This window comes from Colletotrichum fructicola (genome assembly GCF_000319635.2).
Source record: "Colletotrichum fructicola Nara gc5 chromosome Unknown KSG_Nara_v1_contig03, whole genome shotgun sequence".
Taxonomy (NCBI): Eukaryota; Fungi; Ascomycota; class Sordariomycetes; order Glomerellales; family Glomerellaceae; genus Colletotrichum; species Colletotrichum fructicola.
The window spans coordinates 5,701,016-5,723,022 of NW_027094053.1; the positions used below are offsets into that span (position 1 = coordinate 5,701,016).

A 22,007-nucleotide genomic window follows, 5' to 3' on the forward strand; every position below is an offset into this window, starting at 1 on the left:
GCAGGGTCATTGTGGGGGTATACTAAACTAACTTCCAACAACCAACACTTCCACAAGGTATTTAAGCACTTCATTCAATGGTCATCAGCTGTTTCAGGTCTTTTCCTTTAATATTTATTACGGCAACACGAACTGTTGGCGAGGTACATGCCATAGCCTACGATAATTAAACCGGATTTACATTCTCCATAGCGAGATACGCTTAGCAGCATGCATTCATATCCTTCCAAGTCCTCATCTCGGCTCTCCGCCCCGGCCGACAATACCGCCGAGACTGACACTCTTCTGGGCTCCACGGATTCCTTGAGCGAGGACGTGGACGCGGAAGGCGCCTGGGGCTCGGAACAGGCGCAGACCCGCGGGAATGACTACGACACCAAAGTCCTTGTGGCGACTTGCATCATCATTGTCGTGCCGGCGCTGACGGGCGCTTTTTGGTGGTTCCTGAACTAGTGTCACGACCATGTGAGAGATCCTACTTAGACCTATCGTATTGCTATACTTTGCTGATTATCCGCAAAAGCGCGGCGTCCAATAGACACACCAGGTGGATTGCAGGTTGCTGGAGGTGATCGGGACAGAATACGGGAAGGCGCTGGCGTCCAGCCATCCAAGGCGTACCCCCAAATAAATATCATCTGATAGCAATAAGTCCATATATCATGTAGCCAAGAAATTTCCGTCGTCACAAGTCCTTGATCTTTCGTGGTTGGACATTCTCGTCGAGTCGTCGCATCCCTCAGAAGCGGGCCATTAACACCAAACCCTGCCTCTTTTCCAATTTCGCTCTTGTGCCACTAACATTGCATTTCCTTAGCATTCCTTCATTGTTGACTGCGCCGTCTGCGCCGCTTGACCTGTCCACTGTTAACCACCGATGTCGGCTACGGAGGGATCTCTCGTTGAACTCGAAGACACTCCAAGATGGCCTCGAAAAGTATAAAGGAGTCACCAAAAGACTTGGTGTCCATGACTTCTCAGACCTCATCACCAATCTCATTAGAAGCACCTGCATCCACCCCCCTACGCCAACATGAAGCTCTCTGTCGTTTCCACTGCCGCGGCAGCTTTTGCCAACCTTGCCATCGCGATTCCCGCAGAGATGGCAACCGAGACAACATCGAGGTTTGAGTTTTCCCTTTTCCGGGCGCCGTATCTCCAGGCCACTTGTCAAACTGACACTATCACCCAGTCTCAATCGCCGCAACGACGCCGACCTCCTAGACGAGGCTTTCAAGCTGACAAGCTTCAACCCGTCTTTCATCAAGACTAATGCCGAGGTTGACGTCGTCTTCAGCCTTGACGACCTCGCTGCCCTCAACAAGCGGTTCCACAGAGAGATCCGCGCTGAAGTGGTCGATGGTCAGCACATCCTCATCCACCACCCGACGACGAGCCACGTCGGAACTCTTTCGGGCGAAGCCCTCGACTACGCGCAGATGAAGCTACAGACCGGCCCCTATGCGGTCAACAACACCGAGGTTGAGGGCACCTTAGAGGCCCGCCAGGGCACCTGCGTTCACAACATCTGCGTTATTGTCGCCCAGTGCGGAGACCATTGTGCTCTCTGCTACCCAGTCTTTTGCATCTAGAGGGCTTGTCTTGTGTACGAGAAGAGTGTTCCTATTGTACCTTAATCGAGATACAGCTCGGGGTGAGACGGAAGTGTTGGGGCATTGTAGCGCTGGGAATAAGTCGTTAAGGACACAATGATACTTTGTCATGGCCGTTGAGAAATATCTGCCCGCTTCAGCTGAGACAGCCACTGATGGACTTGAAATTTTACAGCAGTCGTACATGTCAATAGATAGTGCTGTTGTGTTCTTACAATGTATTATGCTTGAGGCTGATACCGGTTTAAAATCGTCTTCGTTAGAGGCCCAGCGGCCGCCATTAACATCGGTCGCCCCATCCGCGAGATTCATGCGAGAACGAAAGTGACAATGTCCCACCCCTGCAGTCATCATGCACGGTGTCGACGTTGATGCTGCTATAGATCTCGGCAGCCAGATGCCGGAACGATCTGATTAGTCCCTTGAGGCCCTCTTCCGGATGCCGTAGTCCAGTGTGGCAATTGCCTTGAGAGACGCTGGAAGAACCCAAATGATATGTTATTACTGGGCGTTAGACCTTCAACCGGCTTTCACCTTTTCCGCCATTGCTGATACAAAAGAATACAATCACTGTAACGTGGACCCAAGAAGACAAGACAAGAGTGAGATATGGCACTGAGATGAAGTACTAAGAACTTGATATTTGCAGTCGAGTATGCAGCTAGCTTGATGGGTATGGCTGCAAAAGACTGGCAACCTTTTCATACACGGTGAACACGATTCCTCCACTCAAAACCAGACGTCCAAGTCTCATTGTGCTTCCGCTCCAAAAACCTCGAACACCTCTTTCCGCCAGCACCAACCTGAATGCCTCGGTTGTACTAGCCCCCTTGGCAGACTGCGACATGGTCTTGATTGTGTCAAACGGTTGGGTTGCATACACCGTGATTGTCCCTGCAATAGCGCCAGAACCGAAAGTCACCAGACTATTGTTCGGCAAATTGCTCTGTTTTGTAAACTCTCTCAAAATATTGTAAGATCCCATTCGCACTGCCGAAGTCGCTGATTGTTTCATTGTCGTTGACAACAAACCGCGGTAAACTTCACTGATGCCATGCTGGCGCAGCATAGAGAATAGAGCGTGCGTTCCGCCGGAGTACTTTCTTGTGGATGATTTAGCATCGTCAATTCTTCAAAAGCTTGCGGTTAGCAGTCGCGTTTCGGCATTTTTCTCATGGTGTTCAAACTCAAATATCACTCACAGCGCAGTTTTGACACGCTCTGTGGGGGTCACTGCAACGACGCTTTCAACGCATCCTGCGATCATGCCAGCCAAGATGCCCCTCGCCGGCGTCAACTTTCCCTTCTCGTCCATCAGCGCATTGCGGATGGAGTCAAAAGATAGGAACCGAACCCCAGCTTTAAAGGTTGTGCCCTATGAGGTGATTAGCGAAGGTGGTCAACGAAAGTTATCTGAGATTTATGGAAGAGCCATTCGTACAATAATCAAGGTCGAGCATCCAGTATAGATAGCTCTCAAACCGTCTTGCTTGGCGACTTGAGTAATGACCGCGAAAGGGTTTTTAGACTTTGTCGCGTAAAGTTGAGCTCTTGTTTTTGCGAACTCGAACGGATACTTCCTTCGTCATCAGAATTGTTTCCCCAGAGGCTCAGAAATGGAGCTACTTACAGTCGTGGCCGCTTCAACACCTCCAGCAATACCGCCAGACATAAGAGAAACACCTGGTGAAATCTTGTGCTTCTTGCCAGCGCTGGGAGCATTGAGGGCCGGTTGCTTAACAGAAGTATTGTTCGATGTTGACACCCCCATGCCCGGCGATTGAGGCGTTGTTAGTGCCGTCATGATTGGTCATACACCTTCTGGCTTCATATCTTGAATTCCTCAATTATAAGAAACGGGCAAGGTATTCTGCGTGACGCCACCGGAAAAGATATAGGGGACTCACGTCTAGTCGACGAGAATGAATTGAAGGGGCTGGTTTGTCAACTTTGAAAAGATGACATTCCCAATGGAAACCACGATTCACATCACTTCCAATGTTTGGAAAATTGGCTTGCGGTTACCTGGGCATGCACGGTCTGTCTTCATCCTAGATTCCCGCGGTCGAACGTACAGGGTTAGGGGCTCGGGTGGGTAGTCTGACCAATCACGAACCTTGCCGCTTCCGCGGGATGGACGGGAACGACGCTCCCGTCTATCGCTACCCGTGCGGGAGGCAATCTTTCCGTTTCCCTCACAGTGCCGAGGTCAATTGCCATCCGCCAATCTATCTTTCACCCACGGGAGCTGTCATTTTCATCTCATTCCTTTCTCCAATTTCAGTCGTTTTTTAATGGCACCGCTCGGGGACAATATCACAGTCTCGGGCCGTCCTCGTAGGCGGGCCGTAGAGGCCTGCACATTCTGTCGACGTCGCAAGGTTCGTCACCCGCGGAGTCTCACCCAGCACTTCTCCGCTATGATTGTCGTTCCCATGGCTAACATGTTCCGTTCAGATCAAGTGCAATAACGAGCAGCCCACATGCGCCAATTGTAAGACTTACGGCAAGGATTGTGTCTACGAACCCTTGTCTGCCCCTCCCAACAACCCGCCTCCTACCTCGACTTCGACTCGTCGTCAGACCGAGCGTCGGACTACACCGAGGGATTCCCGGCAATGGTCCCATCCTCCATCGGGGCCAGAACGCCAAGATGACAGCGGCGGCGAGACCCGTCAAGATACGCCATCACATGTACCTGGCAATGTGGAAGCTCCAGCAAGCCTGCCGGGTCGAGGTCAGCAAACCCAGCGGGAGGAAACACGGGTAGACCAGACTCCCTCCCATCGAGCGGGTGTGTCACGTATTGTGGTCTCTGCCAACGGTGTTTCGAGTTACCATGGCCGTACCAGTGCCCTTTTTGAGGAAAGCCTGCAGGAGAGGACGTCTGTCGCGGACTTGCGACCGCGGATGCCGGACGAATGGATAGAAAAAGGACTAGTCGCCGAGGCAGCCAAACAACGTGGGTTGATGATACTCCTGAGGGTGATCATTTGGTGTTGACTTGACGTTAGGTCAACTCGAGGACTTCAAATACCGCGCTGGTACGCTAGACTTTGACGGTGTAGATCCCGAGTTAGGGATGCATCTGCTCTCTCTGCATTGGAACCGTCAGCATCATTCGTTCCTACTGACGTACCGTCCGGCTTTCATGAGAGACATGGCGTGTGGCGGGCCTTACTTCTCGAAGATACTGCTGAATGCCATCTACTTTGGTGCGTCCAAGTTCAGCCCTCGTCGAGAGGTCCGAAGGGATCCCAACGATGTGCGGACGGCCGGCTGGGCATTCCGTGAGCGCGTCCGCAAATTACTCGGCGATGCGCTGGACAGTAGTGACATAACCACAATTCAAGCGTTGCTGGTTATGACAAACTCGCTGTTTGCACTCGGTGATGAGAGAAGCGCTGCTTGGTTATACGCAGGGCTAGCGTTTCGCATGATCATCGACTTGGGTATGCATGTAGATGCGCCGGGTCTTGGTATCACACGGAAATTCTCTGATGAGGATCTCGAAATACGGCGTAGGGTCTTCTGGGGAGCTTTTGGTATGATACTGTTATTCTTGGTATGCATGGTTTGGCAATTAATTCGTTCCCTCAGTTGTCGACAAGATCCAAAGCCTCTATCAAGGTCGCCCTGCTTCGTTGAAAGAGTCTGACACTCTAGTTCCCATCAAGTTTCTCGACACCTTCGAAGAGTTCGAGAATTGGGCGCCCTTCGCCTACTCAGCTCAGAACCACAGCTATCCTGGTTCGCCTGCCTACAGTGTATCGACTTTCACCCATCTGTGTAGGCTGTCAGTTGTCATGAGCGACATTTTGAGTTGCATCTACACAGAGCGGGCTTTTGACAAAAGCCCCCAAGAACTATCTACCATGCTTGAGACTCTCAGCTCGAAGCTCGCAGCGTGGAAAGTTGACCTGCCAGCCCACCTAATATTCGACCCCAAGAGCAACACCAGGGTTCCTCCACCGCATGTGCTCAGCCTACAGTAAGTCAATTCGTCTCACCGACACCCGAATTAAATGATTTGCAGTCTAATAATCCACAAGTGCAATGTACCATGTCCTCACGATCCTCTTGCACCGTCCTTTTGTTGCTGACGGTCATCTTTACAATACGTCTCGCTCCCTATCAATAAACTCGTTTATTACATGTGCCTCGGCCGCCGATAGCATAGTAGGCGTGCTCCGAGTGTACGACAAGGTATTCTCGGTACGGCATGCACCTTATCTGATATCGTATGCTACGTACGTGGCAGCAACCATTCATGTTCGCATTGCGGCAAAGCGTAGCACTGAGTCGGGAGCTCGCGAGTGCTTGGAGACGTGTATGGCCGTCTTCAGAGAGAACCAAGAAACAAATTGGGCTGTCAGAAGGGCTAAAGCAATAGTTGAAGGTCTAATGACAAGATTGGGCGTTGGCCTTTCTCACGATAATGGCAATATCCAAATTAGCAATAGCCAAGTTTCCAACACGGCGAACGCCAGCCCGGAGAGTGCGCGGAGTCGTCCCGGGAGAAGACCAACGAGCCGTCTTGGGGGATGTGGTCGTGGGGAGCACCAAAGACCACATCCACCGTTGTTAGAGGACGGATCTCCATCAATGGGCTGGTCTGACATTGATGGTATCATACAGAGCTTCGTCCGCGGACAAGATATCAACTCATTGGCGACGGAAACGGGACAAGCGGAGACGCAACTCCAGATGATGCCTCAAGCTATGAGTACTCAGCAGCCCGGCGGCGACTCGGGAAGTGGCATCGTCAACCACTCGTGGATTCAGGGGCTACCAGAGGCGGATGCCGGCGCTGCATCATTCGATGACTTGCTCTTTGGATTCAATGGATCCGCTCTTGATAGCTTTTTCTGATGAATAATATGTCACATCATCACATCAAGTATTCAGCCGTGCTACTAGCCCCCGTCCCCCGTCCGATGCGGCGTCGGGCCCCTGTCCGTCGTGGTTCCGAGAGCCCGGGCGGAAGTGGCAAGATCAATCCCGCGGGTGAACATGACTCCCGCGGGTTTGGCGCCCATGCACACCTGACGATATACACAGTCTGTAATAGAACGCATACGACTGTCGTCATGTATCACCCGCTGATGGCGATGCCATCAACCATTTATGAACTCTGTCCGTCTCGTTGAGCCCTTAAGGCCCCTAGTGCTTTCACCTCAACGCCCTTAAGATCCTCAACCTAGGTCTCAGGCCTTTGAAGATTATTTCCAAATGCTTTTACAATCAAAATTCTTACAAAAACATACCGTAATACGAAGATACATTCACCAGCTATCGCATCATAATCCGACACCATTCCCCATCGCAATCATGGCAGTAACGCCAGCAATGTCGAAACGCCGAGTCAGGCACTCGCTCCCGGCGGTCCTGATGCGAGCCGGGACGTCAAAGGGGCTCTTCATCCACCGCTCACATCTGCCGCCCTCATTAGATGACTGGGCCACGCCTCTGCTTGCAGCCATGGGTTCCAAGAACAACGACGCTCGCCAGATCGACGGTGTAGGCGGCGGGACCAGCGTCACTTCCAAAGTTGCAGTCGTCGCCCCATCGGACAGACCAGGCGTCGACGTCGAGTACACCTTCGTCCAAGTTGCCGTGGGCAGCGAGACTGTCGACCTCAGCGGCAATTGCGGAAACATCTGCTCCGGAGTCGGGCCGTTTGCAGTTCAAGAGAGATTGGTCGCACCGTTGCCAGGCGCTAGGTCAGTCGATGTGAGAATATTCAACACCAACACCTCGAAGGTCATTGTGGAAACGGTGTACGTTGATGAGGATGGCAACGTAGAAGAGGATGGCGACTGTCTCATTCCGGGAGTGAAGGGTCCTGGAAGCGAAATCAAGGTTGCTTTCATCGAGCCGGTGGGAAGCATGACCGGGAAGCTCTTCCCCAGTGGGCGTCGTACTGAGAGTATCCTTGTCGAGGAGGTTCCTGCTCTCGGACCGTTTGTAGTTGAAGCAACGTTGATAGACTCCGCGAACCCTTTCGTGCTGGTCGACTCTCAGACTCTCCCGGCCCAACTCACCATCGAGCCGCCAGACTCACCCCTGTCTTTGGAAGTTGCGGAGGCAATCAGAAGACAAGGCGCCGTTCTCATGGGTCTTGCTGATAATCTCGAGCGAGCCAGCCAAGTCAGGGGGACGCCGAAGCTCGCCTATCTGCCACCACCGACCTCGGGCGGCTTATTCAAGCAGACGGCAGATATACGAGTCCAGGCGTACAGCATGGGAAAACCACACCCGAGTCTACAGCTTACAGGAGGAGTCACTTTGGCGAGTGCCATGATTATGGAAGGAACCATTGCGCATCGCATCGCAGACCACAAGACCACGGTGATCACAGAAGGAATTCCCACGCCCAGGAGGACACCGAGTCCATCAGACATGATTGCCGGAGTCGTGACAAAGGGGCTTACGGACGACATTTTCTCTAAGATTCACGGCGCAGGTCGAACTTTGCGCATCGAGCACGGCAGTGGTATAATGGAGGTAGAGGCTCACACACGCCAGGATGCCGAGGGCATCACTGTTGATAGATGCGTTGTGACGAGAACGGCACGGAGGCTATTTGAAGGCAACGTGCTGTATTATTCTTGATTCATTCGATATACAACGCAACACCGGCGTAAATTCAATCAGCTCAATAGAAACTCTCGCTCGGGGCAACTCTCGTTCCTGGTTTCAACCGCCTCCCTATACATGATGCCGTGAACGTAGGTCTCGCCGACCAAACTGTACATCTCACCATCGCCATTTCGTCTTAGAACCAGGGGTATCAAAGACCCGTAGAACACCGAAATTGTATCCCCTACCATGGTTTCGAGTGGCGCAAGACCTATGAAGCCTCGTGCTGTGATCATGAGAGACCGGTTGTAGCAGCAGATCCTCGAGCTCCTATAAAAGCAGTCTTCCCTCCCCACCGTATCATTCAACCCAGTCTCGGGACATTTCCAGGCTCCAAACGATAAGCCTCTTTTGCACTTTGGCGCCTGCCAGCAGCTAACTCCCTTTAGCCATAGTTGATAGTGGGCCAACCACTCCTCGTCCGTCAGTCCCTCCGTCCAGTCCCCTAGTAACGTTCTACAGACATCCCAAGGAAAGTCGTTGCCACTGCCGTATGGGTCATTCTTGAGGCCAGCCCAGCGTTTTTGCCAACACTGAATGGCAAGTTGAAAGCTCTCTTCAATAGACGCCATGCTCGAGGTGTGAACGGTCTTTGCGGTGATACCGCTCGGTATCGCTACAGCGACTTCGTCAAAGTAGATACCTTGAAACCCCAGGACCGAGTTATCTATGGGCCCTGCAACCTTGGCCCTCTTGTTTGTTTCTCCTCGCCCAATTGCCGCAGGGTTTTCCAAAACCTGAGCAACTCGTTTCGTCCCGGCTCCAACTTTGAACGATTTCCGGCCCCGACGGGCTGCGAAATGCAAGATCGAACCTGCCTCCGCTTGATACCTCGGTCCCCAAATACCACACCATGAAGGAAGAGGCTTCTTAAACTCTAATGATCTAAATCGTACCGGGTTTATGCCGTAAGTTTTCGTTAGATACGCAAAAATGGACGTGAACACAGTTTTGTCTGAACGGTAGTAGTCGGGCTTGATCCTTAGCTGGTCTTCAGGTGATGCCAATGACAACAGACCAAAGACCATGTCTCTGGATAGACTCTGTTTGAAGTCCTTTGCTAGTGTCATCCATCTTGGAAGAGGAGCCCTATGGACGTCAGGGTCTGTTCGATATGATTTCCACTCCCTGAGGAGCGGATAGAAAGGGCACGAGTCGAAAAGCGTTTGAATAAACTCGGGCATTTTATGGGCTGATGAGGCAACCTTCTGGTACCAGACAGCTATTTGGGCGATCTTGTCCAACGGTATTAAGTCTGAAGCTGAACCGCAAATGAGAACTGGGTTTCTGGAGAAGAAGGCTTCTTGTATCACCCATCTTCGCCCCCACCAAGGGTGACTGAGAAGCAACTTAATAGCCCTCCAGTTTCGCGATGTTTGAGAGCTGTCGCGCCAAATAGCAACATGAATGTTGTCTTGCTTCAATTCGGGCTGAGGTCTGTCTGCATTCTGGTCGCCAGCAGTCCTCTTGAAGTGGTTGATATCTGCTCGGAACTTTCGGGCATCAAGTTTTGATGCAGCTCGGATGCCTTGAAGATTATCGTCCGTGAATATATATGTCGTGGAGGCGAGCCTGTAGATGCTGGCCATCAACAATATCTGCCAAGACTTTTCCCGGTGATCTTGCTGGTTGATGCAGACAGCATCGACCCAAATGCGCCGTGAAAGGGTCTTTTGATAGCTTCCAATGGACCGAAGGGCTTGTAATAGCGTTTGAGTTACGTCGAGAATGTGGCCATCGACATAGAGCTTTCCGCGCTCTCCCCGGGGCGGTGATGAAGAAGCCCAAACATAAGACAACGCATCGTATTCAGGTTGGTCATCCAAGGACACGATTTCCATAGACGCATGAACGGTATTGACGGCAATATCCATGGGATCGACAATTAGAAGTCTAATCTCCCGCTTCTCTTGTCTTAGGGGCCAGTATCTCAGAGCCCCGCGAGAGGGTCTAGCCCCCAAAATTGGAGATGCCGAAGAAGTACCAGGTCTTCGTATTGACGTTTCTGTCTTTTCATGGTTGGAAATTTTCTGTACGTTTCCTGCATCTGCGACGTTCATAGACATGGGAAAGCCATGTAATGTTTGCGCCGTCGTGGTCGAACAGTCTATGATGTTAGAGATGGTCGAATGAAGAGGTCAGGCTAAACTTTGAACTTGACGATGGAATTTGGACGTTTATGAGGGGAAGGGTGACTGAAGTGAGGAGAGTTCCCTCAGCATGCTGACCACTTAAGAAGCTGTACTATGGTTATCACCTGCAAGCCACCCAGGCGGCGCAACGTAACCATGCAGCTAACATGCACAGCCCCCACTACGGTGGACGGCTGGTGATATTTGCATGCCGATTCGATATCATCAAAATGGCAATCAGGACAATTAATAGCAGCATAATCTTCTGCCAAAGGTTACATAATCAAATCGAAATAGTGACCAACTACCGGCTTGTGTGTTTAGACTTGATGGTAAAGTCATTTCGAAGACTTTCGACATTCACAATACACATTGGTCTATCGGCGTACCCCGCGTCTTCTCCCAACGTAGAGACTTAAAGGCAGCGCTGCATCCAATTCACTCCATTATCACCGCCATCCACACCAACATCCCAAACTCATCTAACCCATCACACCAGTCGGACACACGAGATGTCATCTCCCCCTCCTCCACCTCGGTCCCAGTCCCGTTTCCCGTAGCACGTCTCACCCGTCGCAGATCTTGGATACTCAAAGGCTTCTTCCGAATTTCTGCTTCCATCTTCTTGTAGCGCGCAGACCACTCGACATTTGACACAGGCTCCCACAGATACCTTCCTGTCGGGACCGCCACCTTGTCATAACCACAGGTAGCTGCCTTCCCTCCGCTGAAGTCTGCGTCGACGAGCAGCTCAAACCCAAAGTTCAGACAGACGTTTCTGTGGCAGCCTGCAGTTAGCAACATGCATCTATGAGGATAGATCTACGACGAACCTCCGAACACTCTCCCTCAGAGCCCATTCTCGCCGATCAAGGCTAGCGCCATTGATGAAGTTGGAGGTGTAATCCATCTGAAAATAAAGCTTTCTTGCCAAGAGCTGCTCTCATACATCAGCATGCATAGTCTAACTCCAGGAAACGCGGGCCTCTCACGACAGGGGTTGATATCAGGAAGTCAATATCGTTGTGTGGTATGGAATCTTGGTCCTTCACTTGCAACAGCACGTATATCGTCATAGCTTGCCCAGCTGATACGAGTTCTTCACGACTGAAGGAATCGTACTATCACCCAGAATTTCTCAGTCAGGAGTGCTTCTAAAATCATGAGCTTCGGTCTTACCTCTTCTCTAATCCTGCCAACCTCCTTATAAATGCTCTTCCACACGAAGGCCACGCTTCCAGGGGTCCTCGCCTCGTAGGCCTGTACCAGACTACAGCAGATGGCCAGAACTTCGGGCAAACACTGATGATACCCCTGAGCACTGCACTCAGCTGGCGATACAACTCCATCAATTGCACACTGAGGGAAGACAAACGGCGGCAGGCGGCCGCCTCTGGCCATCATCGCGGGATATGAGAGAAGCTGGCCGAGAAGTACTTTTGCGGTGAAGGCCGTTGATGCAGGCTTTCTTATTCTGGGTCTAAGTGGTGCCTCGTCATAGTATCGCGGTAGAGTTGTGGGTGGCGTTTGGGTCGGGACGAGCCGTCTGCTTCTGGGCGAGGTAGGGCTTTGAATGGGGATCAGAGCCCTCTGGGGTTCCATCTCATTCGAATGTTGATCCTCCAGCCATGAGAGCGAATTTGTTCTGTAGGGCATTGCCGGGCTTGGAAGAATCGTATGAATCCTGAAAGGCGAGTTGGATGTACCCTCAATGGCCTGGTTCAGGAAATTGAGCTCACATCCCAAAGATGATTGGAGATTTAACGGCGGTTGTAAACTCTCCCAGTTCATCCATGGATGTACGCTTTGGTCAGATCCTAGACTAATGTCAAGGGCCGAAGAAGCCGAGTTGACCTTGTCTATTGCTGCTTCAGACCATGGCCCAGCAGTCCCTCTACTTGGCCTACCGCCTGTTCTGGGCGCTACAGGCTGGGCAAAGTGAACCGATTGGTTCAAATCTCCGAGGCCGCCACTTTCAAGAGACGTTGCAGCTGGTCGCAGATATCTAGCTGCCGTTCGCCTTGGAAGTTGGTCGTACTTGCAGGCCAACCCTCGTTCGCCACATCGTCGACAAGGTGCATCCAGCGAGCATCTCGCCTTGCTAGTTCGACAGGGAACGCAGGACTTCTTGCGACTAGACATTCTTGCCGAGTTGCAGACTACCTTGGTGAGACCAATCTCGCCGAGGAATTGGCATCGCGTTTTGGCATCGACAATACTGCTGCCTAGGAGGTGCAAGTCAAAGAAAGGGGGCTAACAATGGAGCCGTGGTGTCAGCACGCCGCGGAGTTCCGACCAATCAGCGACCATCCTTTTCACGGCGCCGGCGCCGGTAAGGAAGGACCCACTGAACTCCGGACGGGGGCCTGCACTTCTTCCAAACCTTGACAGAGATGGCTTGGATTTTCCGAGGTCCAAACCAATAATTGATGATCTTGTCACATCTCACGCATTCCGATCTGCGTTTCAAAAGGGCGCTGAGAGACAGATGTAGCTGTTGGCTGCTTTCAGCGGAGTTGCAGCCAATCAGAGGCCGTCATCTCGCCCAACTCCGGAGCTCGCAAGAGAGACGCCACAAGCGTCATGCCATGGGGGCATTATCTTCTACAGACTGTCGACGAGTGTGCTGTAAGTAGGTATCTTGATTATCTGTTGTGCAGGAGTTCCATCGGGTTGGCTAGGATTCAGCTTTGCGGAGTTGACACGGATGTTCGGCACTTCCAGGCACTTACACTCTTTGATGGTATCTTGACACCCTCCCGTCAAATGATATAAAACAGCCTACCCAAGTCTCGCTCTCAGATTTTCACACAGCTTTGAGGTCATTCTCAACATTGCTAAAAGGAAGTCATTACTTATATCATCAACCATGTCTCCAATCCGCGTCGGCATAATCGGCCTCTCAGCCAAAGCCCCTTCATACGCCCCCGGCACCTGGGCCTCAGCATCCTTCCTCCCTTCCATTCAAAACTCCCCCGAGTACACCATAGTGGCCCTCTGCAACACCTCAACCGAGGCCGCCCGTCGCTCCATCCAGTTTCACAACCTCCCAGAAACCACCAAAGCCTACGGTGACCCTCAGGACCTGGCCAGCGACCCGGATGTCGACCTCGTCATCGTCAGCATCGTCGTAACCCACCACCTCAAACTTGCCCTCCCCGCTTTGCAGAAGAAGAAGCAGGTCTTCGTCGAGTGGCCCCTGGGTCATTCAGCTGCGGAAGCAGAGAAGATGGTAAAGCTGGTCAAGACGAATGGACTGAGGACCATTGTTGGCCTGCAGGCCCGCGCTGATCCTTCTATGATCAAGTTGAAGGAGATCATCAATAGTGGAGAGATCGGAGACGTCAAGAACACCACCGTCATCGGCACTCTTCCCGCTCTGCCTCCTCAGTTCTGGATCGAGGGGACAGAGCAGTTTCTCGACATCAAAGGCGGAGCGGGCGCTTTCCACATAGTCTTTGGACATTGTAAGTAATATTCTACCAATCTTACATATACAGACACGGGGTTTCCTAACAGTTTTCCGTAGTCATAGACTCCTTCACCCATATCCTCGGCCCCTTCAACAACTCAAGCCTCAGCTCGATCCTCAAAACAGACAACGACCAAGTGCCAATCTATACCGCAGACCGAACCGCAATCGCCATCCCCTCACATCCCAAGACCGCCCCGGACCACATCCTCGTCCAGGGCAGCCTGCAGAGCGGCGCCCTGGCCACCGTCCACTTCCGCACGACGCAGGCCTCCATTGACGACGTCGGCATCCGCTGGATCATCTCCGGCTCCAGAGGCGAGGTCGAAATCACCTCGCCCTCGAGCAGCTGGCAGGGCTATTTCCCCAACCGGAAGATCAAGGTCAAGGTCTTTGGCGGGGAGACGCGGGACGTGGACCTCGCTGCGGATCTTGGGGTTGCGGCCGATGTTGGGCAGCGGGCTGTGAACACGGCTTTGGTCCTGGATGCGTTTGCCAAGGGGAAGAAGGAATTGTACGCTGACTTTGAGGCGGGGTTGCGCAATCATAAGCTGCTGGATGTGATTCTGAAGAAGTCAAGCTTGGAGGTTTAGGGCAGGCATTACATTGGTTCTATATCAATCATGTCGTTAGCAGTAAACTCCACCCACTACTGAGGATAGGTTCAATATTCGACAAAACCATTAAGTTCGACAGAATACATAAAATTATTGTTCCAATCTGAGTCTCTCCAAGAATTCACCGCAGATCACAGGTTCCGCACCATAAGCCGGCTCCTCAAGACCCGGTCCATGCCGGTGGATCCACCCTCGGCGCCAGTGCCGATGCCGGCGTTGCATGCCGAAGCCCGGAGATCGTGACAAATTCCCTCCGAAATCTGACTCGGCATGACACCCGAGATGGACTCCCTCCAACCGCACTCGACAAAGTCTCAAATTTCATGCGGGTGTTACACTGTCTTTCATTTTGGTTAATGCTCATTGGACGATACAACATCAATTAGTGAACGACACCAAGCAAGACGGGGTTCTCAAGCGTCTTTCTCCGTCTCACGACTCTTCATTCTCGTCTCATCCAGAAGCCATCCAAGTGAGCCGCAACTTACACCCAACCTCACACCTCCTCATCAACCACCAAAACCCAAACCCATCACCCACCCCCTCACAATGCCCGAACCAACACCCACACCCCCCGTGATCGCAATCCTAGACACAGACACCACAGTCCCCTCCATCCAACACTCCCACGGCAAATACTACAGCGCCGCCTATATCCACCACCTCACAGCCGCCGCGACCGCCGCCTCCCTCCCCGTCCCGACCTTCACGACCCACAACGTCCTCGAGGACGCCTACCCAGACCCGGCCGCCGTCTCCGCCATCCTCATCACCGGCTCCATCGCCGCCGCCTACGACACCCACCCCTGGGTCGTCCGCCTCGCCGCCTTCATCGCCGACGTCTACGCCAACCACCCAAGCGTCCGCATCTTCGGCACCTGCTTCGGCCACCAGCTCATCGGCCAGGTCCTCCTCGGCCCGCACGGCGCCGTCGTCGAGAAGGACCCCGCCGGCTACGAGTTCGGCGTCCAGACCATCGCCCTCCACCCGCGGCTGGTCGCCGAGTACCCCTGCCTACGCGGCCTCGCCGCGGTCAACGACGAGCAGCAAAAGGACGTCCGCGGGCTCAGGCTGCAGATGTGCCACGGCGACCACGTCGCCCTTCCCGCGACGCTGCCGGGCTCGTGGCTCAACATCGGCGGCAGCGCGCAGTGCGCCGTCCAGGGCCTGTACAAGCCCTCGCGCGTGCTCACCATCCAGCCGCACTTCGAGGGCGACCAGGTCATGATGGAGGAGACGATCAAGCACTTCTACACGCCGGAGAAGGGCTTCTCGCCAGAGTTTCTGGAGAAGGCGTTCGAGGGCACGAGGAGGCAGGACGACGCGGGCGTTGCCGCGGAGTGGGTTTTGAGGTTCTTGTTGGGCATTTCATAGATTAGACGAGATAGGTTCGGTCTGGAGGGGTTGGTCACGGCACGGGTGTCGTCATATTCCGTAGCGGACGTAGAATACCCAAGTGTATCTAATGCGTTTTATACACGGGCCGGTTTATTTTCTAGATTGCAGTTGCTTCTTATCTCCCAATTTCGCAAACTTGAAGTCGAAATCGGGTGCCCCGTTGCATTTGATCAATGGTCTCGCTCAATGCCCCAGTTCTTGCTGCTTGCTGAATGGCGGCTCCTGGAAGGTAGATTGGCCGATATGCACGGGGCTGCCCTGAAGCCTGGAGGTGAAGTCTCCTTGCGTAGAGTAGGACCATGGTGGCTGCAACGCTGCCATCCCGGTTAAGGATACTTCGGCGGCGAACGAAGCTGTGTAGTGTCAGTCTCCTGGGCCGGGTTTTGGTACCCGACATCCTTAGAGTCCTCGGTCTCCTGAGAATCCTCGACGTCCTTAGGATCTTCTATCTTCTCAAGATCCTCAACCTCCTTGAGATCCTTGGCCAGCTTAGAAACCTTAATCTGTTTAGGATTCTTAACCGGCTGAGGATTCACGTTCGACTTTTGGTTCTTTTTCTCGGTGGAAACGATTTGTTCAAACCACAATCTTAGCTCTGGCTCTGTCTGAATCTGCTTCTTGATATAGCCTTCGTCCACCCAATGGGGCGGTGGAGGCATCTCGCTTGTTCCCGATTTCGTCAGCCGCACCGATGCGCGTTCATACGACATAATCGCGCGAACGAGCGAGCAGATGGCCTGGAGTGCATGCGATCCGGGCCAGCCGCTCAAAGGATCCAACTGTGCCGCCCTGATCGTCAACAGTATCCTACGAACAGCATCCTTCTTAGCATCCTGCTTTGATGGTCGCTTCGGTTTGTCTTTACTCTCAACGTCGACCTCCATATCTGACGAAAGACCCTGCTTCCGTCTGTGCTCGAACCAGGCTTCCAGGCTTCGTGACCTCCGAAGGGCACGCTGCGTGTTGATCCCCCGCGCCATCTGCAAATTCGTGAGCTTTGAGTGCACCATCTCATGACAGGGCCTGCAGACGGGGATCGTTTCATCCTTCCTCCGCCCACGCTTGATTATTGCATTTTCCTTTTCCGATTTGGGAACGAGGTGGTGCTTGGTCATCTGATACGACTCGCGATCGCAGAGAGAGCATACTCCCGGCTCACCCCTGACTTGTTCTTCTTCATCACGTTCGTTGGCCTCACTCGCCTCGTCTCTCGTGCCCAGATTTTCCACCGGCGGTCGTACTTTTTCTTCCGACGAGACTGAAGGCGAGACAGACGCCTCCGGTGCTGATGGCGCAACAGATCCATCTTCGCTAGCCACGTGAACATCCTCGTCATGTGAAGAGGCCCGCCATCTCGGGCGTTCAGGTCCATTTTCTGGCGGTGTGTCCGCCCTTGAAATTGTGTATGAGCAGGGGGTCACTGTCGCATGCACAGATACACTGTGCCCCGGTTGAGCGTTGATGGTGATGACGACGGGCTGGTTTTGGTTTCGCTCCTTCTCATGGCGCACCTTCTCATGACGCTCCCTTTCCCCCTGCTCCTTTTCGTCTCGTTTCCTCCTGCTGCGCTCGATAAAAGGCCGAATAAAATCGGGAGCTCCCCTACTTCCGAGCCCTCTCCTCGAATTCAGACGCACATCCGGGCGCGTCTTGTGAGCAACTCTCGAGTGACCCCTCTCCATTCGATCCAGCTCCGCGTGAACCGCTCGTACCGCCTGCGAGCGGCGGCGAAGGCTGATTCTATTCCGGCGATAGGGCTCCCAGCGGTCATCGATCTCGTTCGATGGCTGAAAGTCTTCCTCACGGGCCTCATCCCCGCCACGCTCATTCTCTGCCGCCGCGGCCTCGGAAAACTCCTCCTTGGAAGACTCAGACGTATCAACAGCGTAATAACGGTGAAAATTCGAAATGATTGCCAGTGGTCCGACACAGACGCGTTTGCTGCTCCATGGAAGCGCTCGCAGGACTCCCGTCGACGGGAACGACCGCCCATATTCCACGGTCCCAATGAGACGGGCAGCTCTGGTCGGTACTCTCATCATCGTTTTATAACGGTTGGCATCTCAATATGAGTTGTTGAGGATCGAGGAGGAAGAAATGAACCCAATGGAGGCGAATTGGAAGTGTGTTGATGGGAGATGAGAGTGTTGATTTTCGTTGGTTGTTTGAAAAAAAAGAAAGCATGGACCCACGCGACCGTTCGGGAGCGACAGTTCCCCGTTGCTTCTTAAGATCCACGGGTTTTCAATCCAACAGGAGCCTCAGGGAGAAGGAGAAACACCAGCTGTCATTCACAAGTTCAGTATTGTACGAATGTTATCATCAGTTTGTGGTCTCATTTAACGACATAAGACAGTAAAACCAACACCGACAAGGCCTCTCTCTCTGGATGAAGCCAAGGTATTATACATCTGAATTTCTTTTGTAATGCCCATGCCTACTTTAAAAACTCCGTCCCGTTCCATCTTCCTCCACCGTACTGCCGCGCTTGCGCTTGACACCCGCGACACGTCCAATGCGGTCCTAGTACAATGGCGTGTTATCAGCGTCTGCCAGCCACAACGTTGCCAGATCTCGCGACAAGCCCAGCCTCAGGACTCGAAGCACATCCTCCGCCGATGCGTTTGCCGTCAAGCCTGTTCTCCAATCCCAGCCACGCTTGGTGTTAGCGCGTGAGAGACCGGCGCTGCCGCTGATGGAGCGGTTCAGCTGGCTGGCGAGCATGGAGCTGCCGCTCAGCATGTAGCTTCCGCTGAGGGAGCCGGTGCTCTTGCGCATGAGGTCCGCTGGCGTAGAGCCCTTCAGACCTTGAGCCGAAGCTAAAACGAGCTTGAAGAACTCGTCTGCGGCATTGAATATTGTTGAATTGACCGTCTGGATGTCCTCAATCGCCTTGAGAAGGATGTCCATTTGGTCTAACGTGATGACTGCAGGGCTCTGGTTGACGAATGGAAGAGCCTCGCCGAGCAGCGCAAGAATGAAGTCCTCGCTGACAACGGCATCACGCGTCTCATCATATAGGCCGCCGCGGATGTTGTCATCGGAGCTGGCGACAACAGCAATTAGAGCGGACGCGGCCTGCTTGCGAAGAGAACTAGATTTGTGTGCCGACATGCTTGCTAGTCCGTCGGTATCCCGGATCTCGTAGTACTTTCTAAGCGTAGCGTAACCACTGAGCATGCGGCCGAGAAGTTGTGCCGCTTCGAGGTCCTGTTTGGCATATTGCTCGAGAGTTTGCGATCGCTCGTTCAGAAGCTTGTGAAGGTGGTCGTCCAGGTCGTTCGCAGGAGGATAAACCGTAGAGTGTAGAAGAGAGTATGACATTAGCAGGTTGAGCACTTCGCGCACCTTGCCTGGTCTGTGGGCAAGGGCGTAGTACCACAATGCCTCTCCATATCTGTGAGATTCTTCTCCCAGGATGTCTGCATACGTCTGTAATTTGTTAGCTGACTTGTCACTCTCCTCAAAGGAAGTCACCATACCTCCGCGGTCCGCTCGGCGTAATTGATCATGCCGAGATCATTCAAAATCCTCCAGATCTTATCCACAGTGACGCCCGAATCACGGTCGATGGTTTGCAGAATATCACCAAGCAACTCGCCCACCATCTCCTCAGACTTGGCGGCCGAGTCCATGCGACCCAGCACTTGGATCGCCATCTCCCAGCCACTGCGAGTCTCAGATAATTGGTCAATTCCGGCCAATTCTCGTGCGTAATGCGTGAGCGTCGTGTCCTTGATGCCCTCCACCTCATCAGCCCCCTGAGGGCTAACTCCAAGGATGTCGAGATCCTCCATGTCCAAGCTGTCCATAGTAATCAAGTTGGGCGGCTCGGGCTTGGGAAGCCACTGTCCGAGAGATGCAAGCTCCGCCACGGAAGAAGCAATGGGCAAAGACCATGCTCGCAAGATGCCAATTACCGCGGCAAAGTTCGACTCGAAAGCGGAGGCAATGGCCACCTCGACAGGGTTCATTGCGTTGATGTGGAAATCCGACTCGATCGCAGTGTGGAAAGAAAGCGACAAGCGCTCGAAATAGCTCTCTGGGCCAGATGAGACAGCTGGCAGACGCAGTCCCTGCGATCGAGACATGCGCAGGCTCTTCTGTTGTCCACGTCCCTCTTCCCACCATCCGAAAAGACCAATCGTTGCCTCGCACCAATCTTGCGCCGTCTCGAGAATGGCATCAGGAGTGCCCATGATGATCTGGTAAATGGTCTGGAGGTGTTCGTAGATATCCCAAGGAACCTGTCCCTCGGCTTTCCGGGCTAGGCGAGCCAGAGATGTGCGGCCAGGGCCGTATGAGCTGTCGTCGCTGTCGCCGCCATACAAGCCCTTATCTTTGCCCTCTGCGAACCGCTGCAGTTTGTCCAGTGAGCCCTTAGCTTGGATACGATACAGCGTCCAGTCACTGCTGAAGAGGTCCCAGTTGCCCTTGCTCCCTGGGCACATGTCGAGTGCCTCGCATGTTATGCCGACAGCACGCTGCAAGTTGTCCAAGGCCTTGCCGCTGTACGCCAGTTCTGCGCGAGTTCCCTTCCTGACAGACTCCCATCCGGCATTCCTCAGCAACTGGGAAGCAAGGTTAACATTGCCGCGGATGAGTGCGCTTCGTAGTGTAGGCCAGAAGAGGCTGTGGCTGGCGGGGCTTGGCCTGTGACGCATCACAATATTGAACTGATCAGGGTAGAGGTTGTGGTTGTCCTCGATCCAGTTGAAGAGGACTTGGGGCAGAGGTGGCGCCTTGACCTCACCGGGGCCCTCGGCAAAGCGGGTGTGATGCATCTGGAGGACCAGCCTGGCGACGTAGGCGGCCTTGTGGAAGGGCTCAGCGTCAGGTCCAGGTCCAATCTCAGCGACGTGCTCTCCTTCAGGCATGGGCAGCGTCTCGGAGAAGTCGTCCCAGAGCTCAACCAACGGGTACACAATCGTCGCCAAAGAACCATCCAGCTTGTCCGGGTCCTCTTGCGCACCAATTCCCTCGTCGTAAAGTTGGTTCACCAAGTCCTCCGTCTTCAAAACAACCTCGGGCGACTCCGTGATCACCGTCATACCCATCTGGTTGTATAGATCCTTTGCAATGGACGCGTACTTGAAGTCCTTCCGTCTGGAGGCTGAAGAGCGACGCATAGATGAGGCACGGAAGATATCTTCAGCTTCCTTGCGCATACGCTCCGTCGCCGCCGGTGTTGCCAGAAGCAAGAGGTCCGACTCCTCCCCGTTACCGCCATCCACACCATCGTCGGAGTAGACAGGCTCGTCGTCGTGGCGCGTGCTGTGGCGCATATTCAGAAACATGTCATCGTCGTCCTCGGCATATTCTTCGTCCTCTGCTTCGCCATCAGCATCCTCCTCATCGATATCGGCTTCGAGGTATCGCTCCATCTCAGCATCGGCTTCCTCACGCTCGTCGTACTCCTCTTCATCCTCCTCTTCCTCCTCCGAGTCGTCGGGAATCATGTACCGGCCGGTGCGGTTGTCGTATGTTACGTCGCGCTCTGCGGCGCCATACTCCTTGCTCAGTCCCGAGGGCTGTCTGACGTGCTTGGAGCTCTGGTGGATTGACTGGCCCAACGGCTTCTGCGAGAAAGGGTTCTGGGACGTGGCATTGCTGAGCCCAAAGAGGTTTTTCGTAGGACCTGAGGTGCTCGCGCCGCCAAAGTTGAACGATTTCTGATTAGTGCTAGCTCCCAACAAGGAGCTCCCGAGGTAGGATGCAGACGGTGCGCCGGCAGGTGTGAATGACGCCTGAGAAGACGGTGGAGGACCTGCGGGTGTTGTCGACGGGTTATCGCCAAAGGGATAAGCCGATCCCTTGCCTGTGTTCTGGCCAGGGGTGGATGGCGGCGAGCTGCTCCAGTCGTCGTTGAAGCTGAACTTGTTGGGCATGGCGACTGAATGCGGGCGACCTCAGGTCACCCGGCTGCGTCTCGTTTCGCGGGCGGTGTGCAAATGCAAGGAGATTTTCGTTCGTGTCAGCAAGCGAGGCAATTGATCGTGTCGCGTTCGTCGGGATTGACGAGCTTGTCGGGGTTGGGATGGGCGCGCGTATCGTGGTGGATGAGCAAGGCTGGGCAGCAAGCTCTGCGATGTTTGGCTGGACGCGCTTGCTGGATAAATTTTGGAGGTTCGCG

General features: G+C 53.6%; 10 protein-coding genes across 10 annotated transcripts; 6 read left to right on the forward strand and 4 right to left on the reverse strand.

The window, feature by feature from the left end:
• Positions 1-210: 210 nt before the first annotated feature.
• CGGC5_v006418 (uncharacterized protein) lies at positions 211-538 on the forward strand (the record flags this gene model as incomplete). The annotated part of the gene is made up of 3 exons (XM_032031158.2): positions 211-411; positions 454-465; positions 524-538. 3 exons carry the CDS (start codon positions 211-213, stop codon positions 536-538), a joined length of 228 nt encoding a protein of 75 aa, XP_031889242.2.
• A 495-nt stretch (positions 539-1,033) lies between these two features.
• Positions 1,034-1,592, forward strand: CGGC5_v006419 (uncharacterized protein; the record flags this gene model as incomplete). The annotated part of the gene is made up of 2 exons (XM_032031159.1): positions 1,034-1,125; positions 1,193-1,592. 2 exons carry the CDS (start codon positions 1,034-1,036, stop codon positions 1,590-1,592), a joined length of 492 nt encoding a protein of 163 aa, XP_031889245.1.
• A 682-nt stretch (positions 1,593-2,274) lies between these two features.
• CTP1 (Tricarboxylate transport protein) lies at positions 2,275-3,417 on the reverse strand (the record flags this gene model as incomplete). The annotated part of the gene is made up of 4 exons (XM_032031160.1): positions 2,275-2,743; positions 2,816-2,988; positions 3,055-3,189; positions 3,244-3,417. The coding sequence occupies 4 exons, from the start codon at positions 3,415-3,417 to the stop codon at positions 2,275-2,277; spliced, it is 951 nt and encodes a 316-aa protein (XP_031889244.1).
• A 490-nt stretch (positions 3,418-3,907) lies between these two features.
• Positions 3,908-6,485, forward strand: CGGC5_v006421 (putative transcriptional regulatory protein; the record flags this gene model as incomplete). The annotated part of the gene is made up of 6 exons (XM_032031161.1): positions 3,908-3,994; positions 4,071-4,575; positions 4,628-5,158; positions 5,214-5,604; positions 5,666-5,828; positions 6,252-6,485. 6 exons carry the CDS (start codon positions 3,908-3,910, stop codon positions 6,483-6,485), a joined length of 1,911 nt encoding a protein of 636 aa, XP_031889239.1.
• Positions 6,486-6,944: 459 nt separating this feature from the next.
• yraM-2 (putative isomerase YraM) lies at positions 6,945-8,228 on the forward strand (the record flags this gene model as incomplete). Its single annotated transcript, XM_032031162.1, has 1 exon — positions 6,945-8,228. The coding sequence occupies one exon, from the start codon at positions 6,945-6,947 to the stop codon at positions 8,226-8,228; it is 1,284 nt and encodes a 427-aa protein (XP_031889238.1).
• A 2,597-nt stretch (positions 8,229-10,825) lies between these two features.
• Positions 10,826-11,791, reverse strand: CGGC5_v006423 (uncharacterized protein; the record flags this gene model as incomplete). The annotated part of the gene is made up of 4 exons (XM_032031163.1): positions 10,826-11,165; positions 11,221-11,324; positions 11,380-11,508; positions 11,567-11,791. 4 exons carry the CDS (start codon positions 11,789-11,791, stop codon positions 10,826-10,828), a joined length of 798 nt encoding a protein of 265 aa, XP_031889241.1.
• Positions 11,792-13,256: 1,465 nt separating this feature from the next.
• CGGC5_v006424 (Galactose/lactose metabolism regulatory protein GAL80) lies at positions 13,257-14,452 on the forward strand (the record flags this gene model as incomplete). Its single annotated transcript, XM_032031164.1, has 2 exons — positions 13,257-13,854; positions 13,917-14,452. The coding sequence occupies 2 exons, from the start codon at positions 13,257-13,259 to the stop codon at positions 14,450-14,452; spliced, it is 1,134 nt and encodes a 377-aa protein (XP_031889240.1).
• Positions 14,453-15,025: 573 nt separating this feature from the next.
• On the forward strand, positions 15,026-15,850 carry CGGC5_v006425 (putative glutamine amidotransferase-like protein; the record flags this gene model as incomplete). Its single annotated transcript, XM_032031165.1, has 1 exon — positions 15,026-15,850. One exon carries the CDS (start codon positions 15,026-15,028, stop codon positions 15,848-15,850), a length of 825 nt encoding a protein of 274 aa, XP_031889247.1.
• Positions 15,851-16,200: 350 nt separating this feature from the next.
• yisB (Uncharacterized protein) lies at positions 16,201-17,916 on the reverse strand (the record flags this gene model as incomplete). Its single annotated transcript, XM_032031166.1, has 1 exon — positions 16,201-17,916. The coding sequence occupies one exon, from the start codon at positions 17,914-17,916 to the stop codon at positions 16,201-16,203; it is 1,716 nt and encodes a 571-aa protein (XP_031889246.1).
• Positions 17,917-18,397: 481 nt separating this feature from the next.
• NUP85 (Nucleoporin NUP85) lies at positions 18,398-21,762 on the reverse strand (the record flags this gene model as incomplete). The annotated part of the gene is made up of 2 exons (XM_032031168.1): positions 18,398-19,306; positions 19,357-21,762. 2 exons carry the CDS (start codon positions 21,760-21,762, stop codon positions 18,398-18,400), a joined length of 3,315 nt encoding a protein of 1,104 aa, XP_031889453.1.
• Between the last annotated feature and the right edge of the window lie 245 nt (positions 21,763-22,007).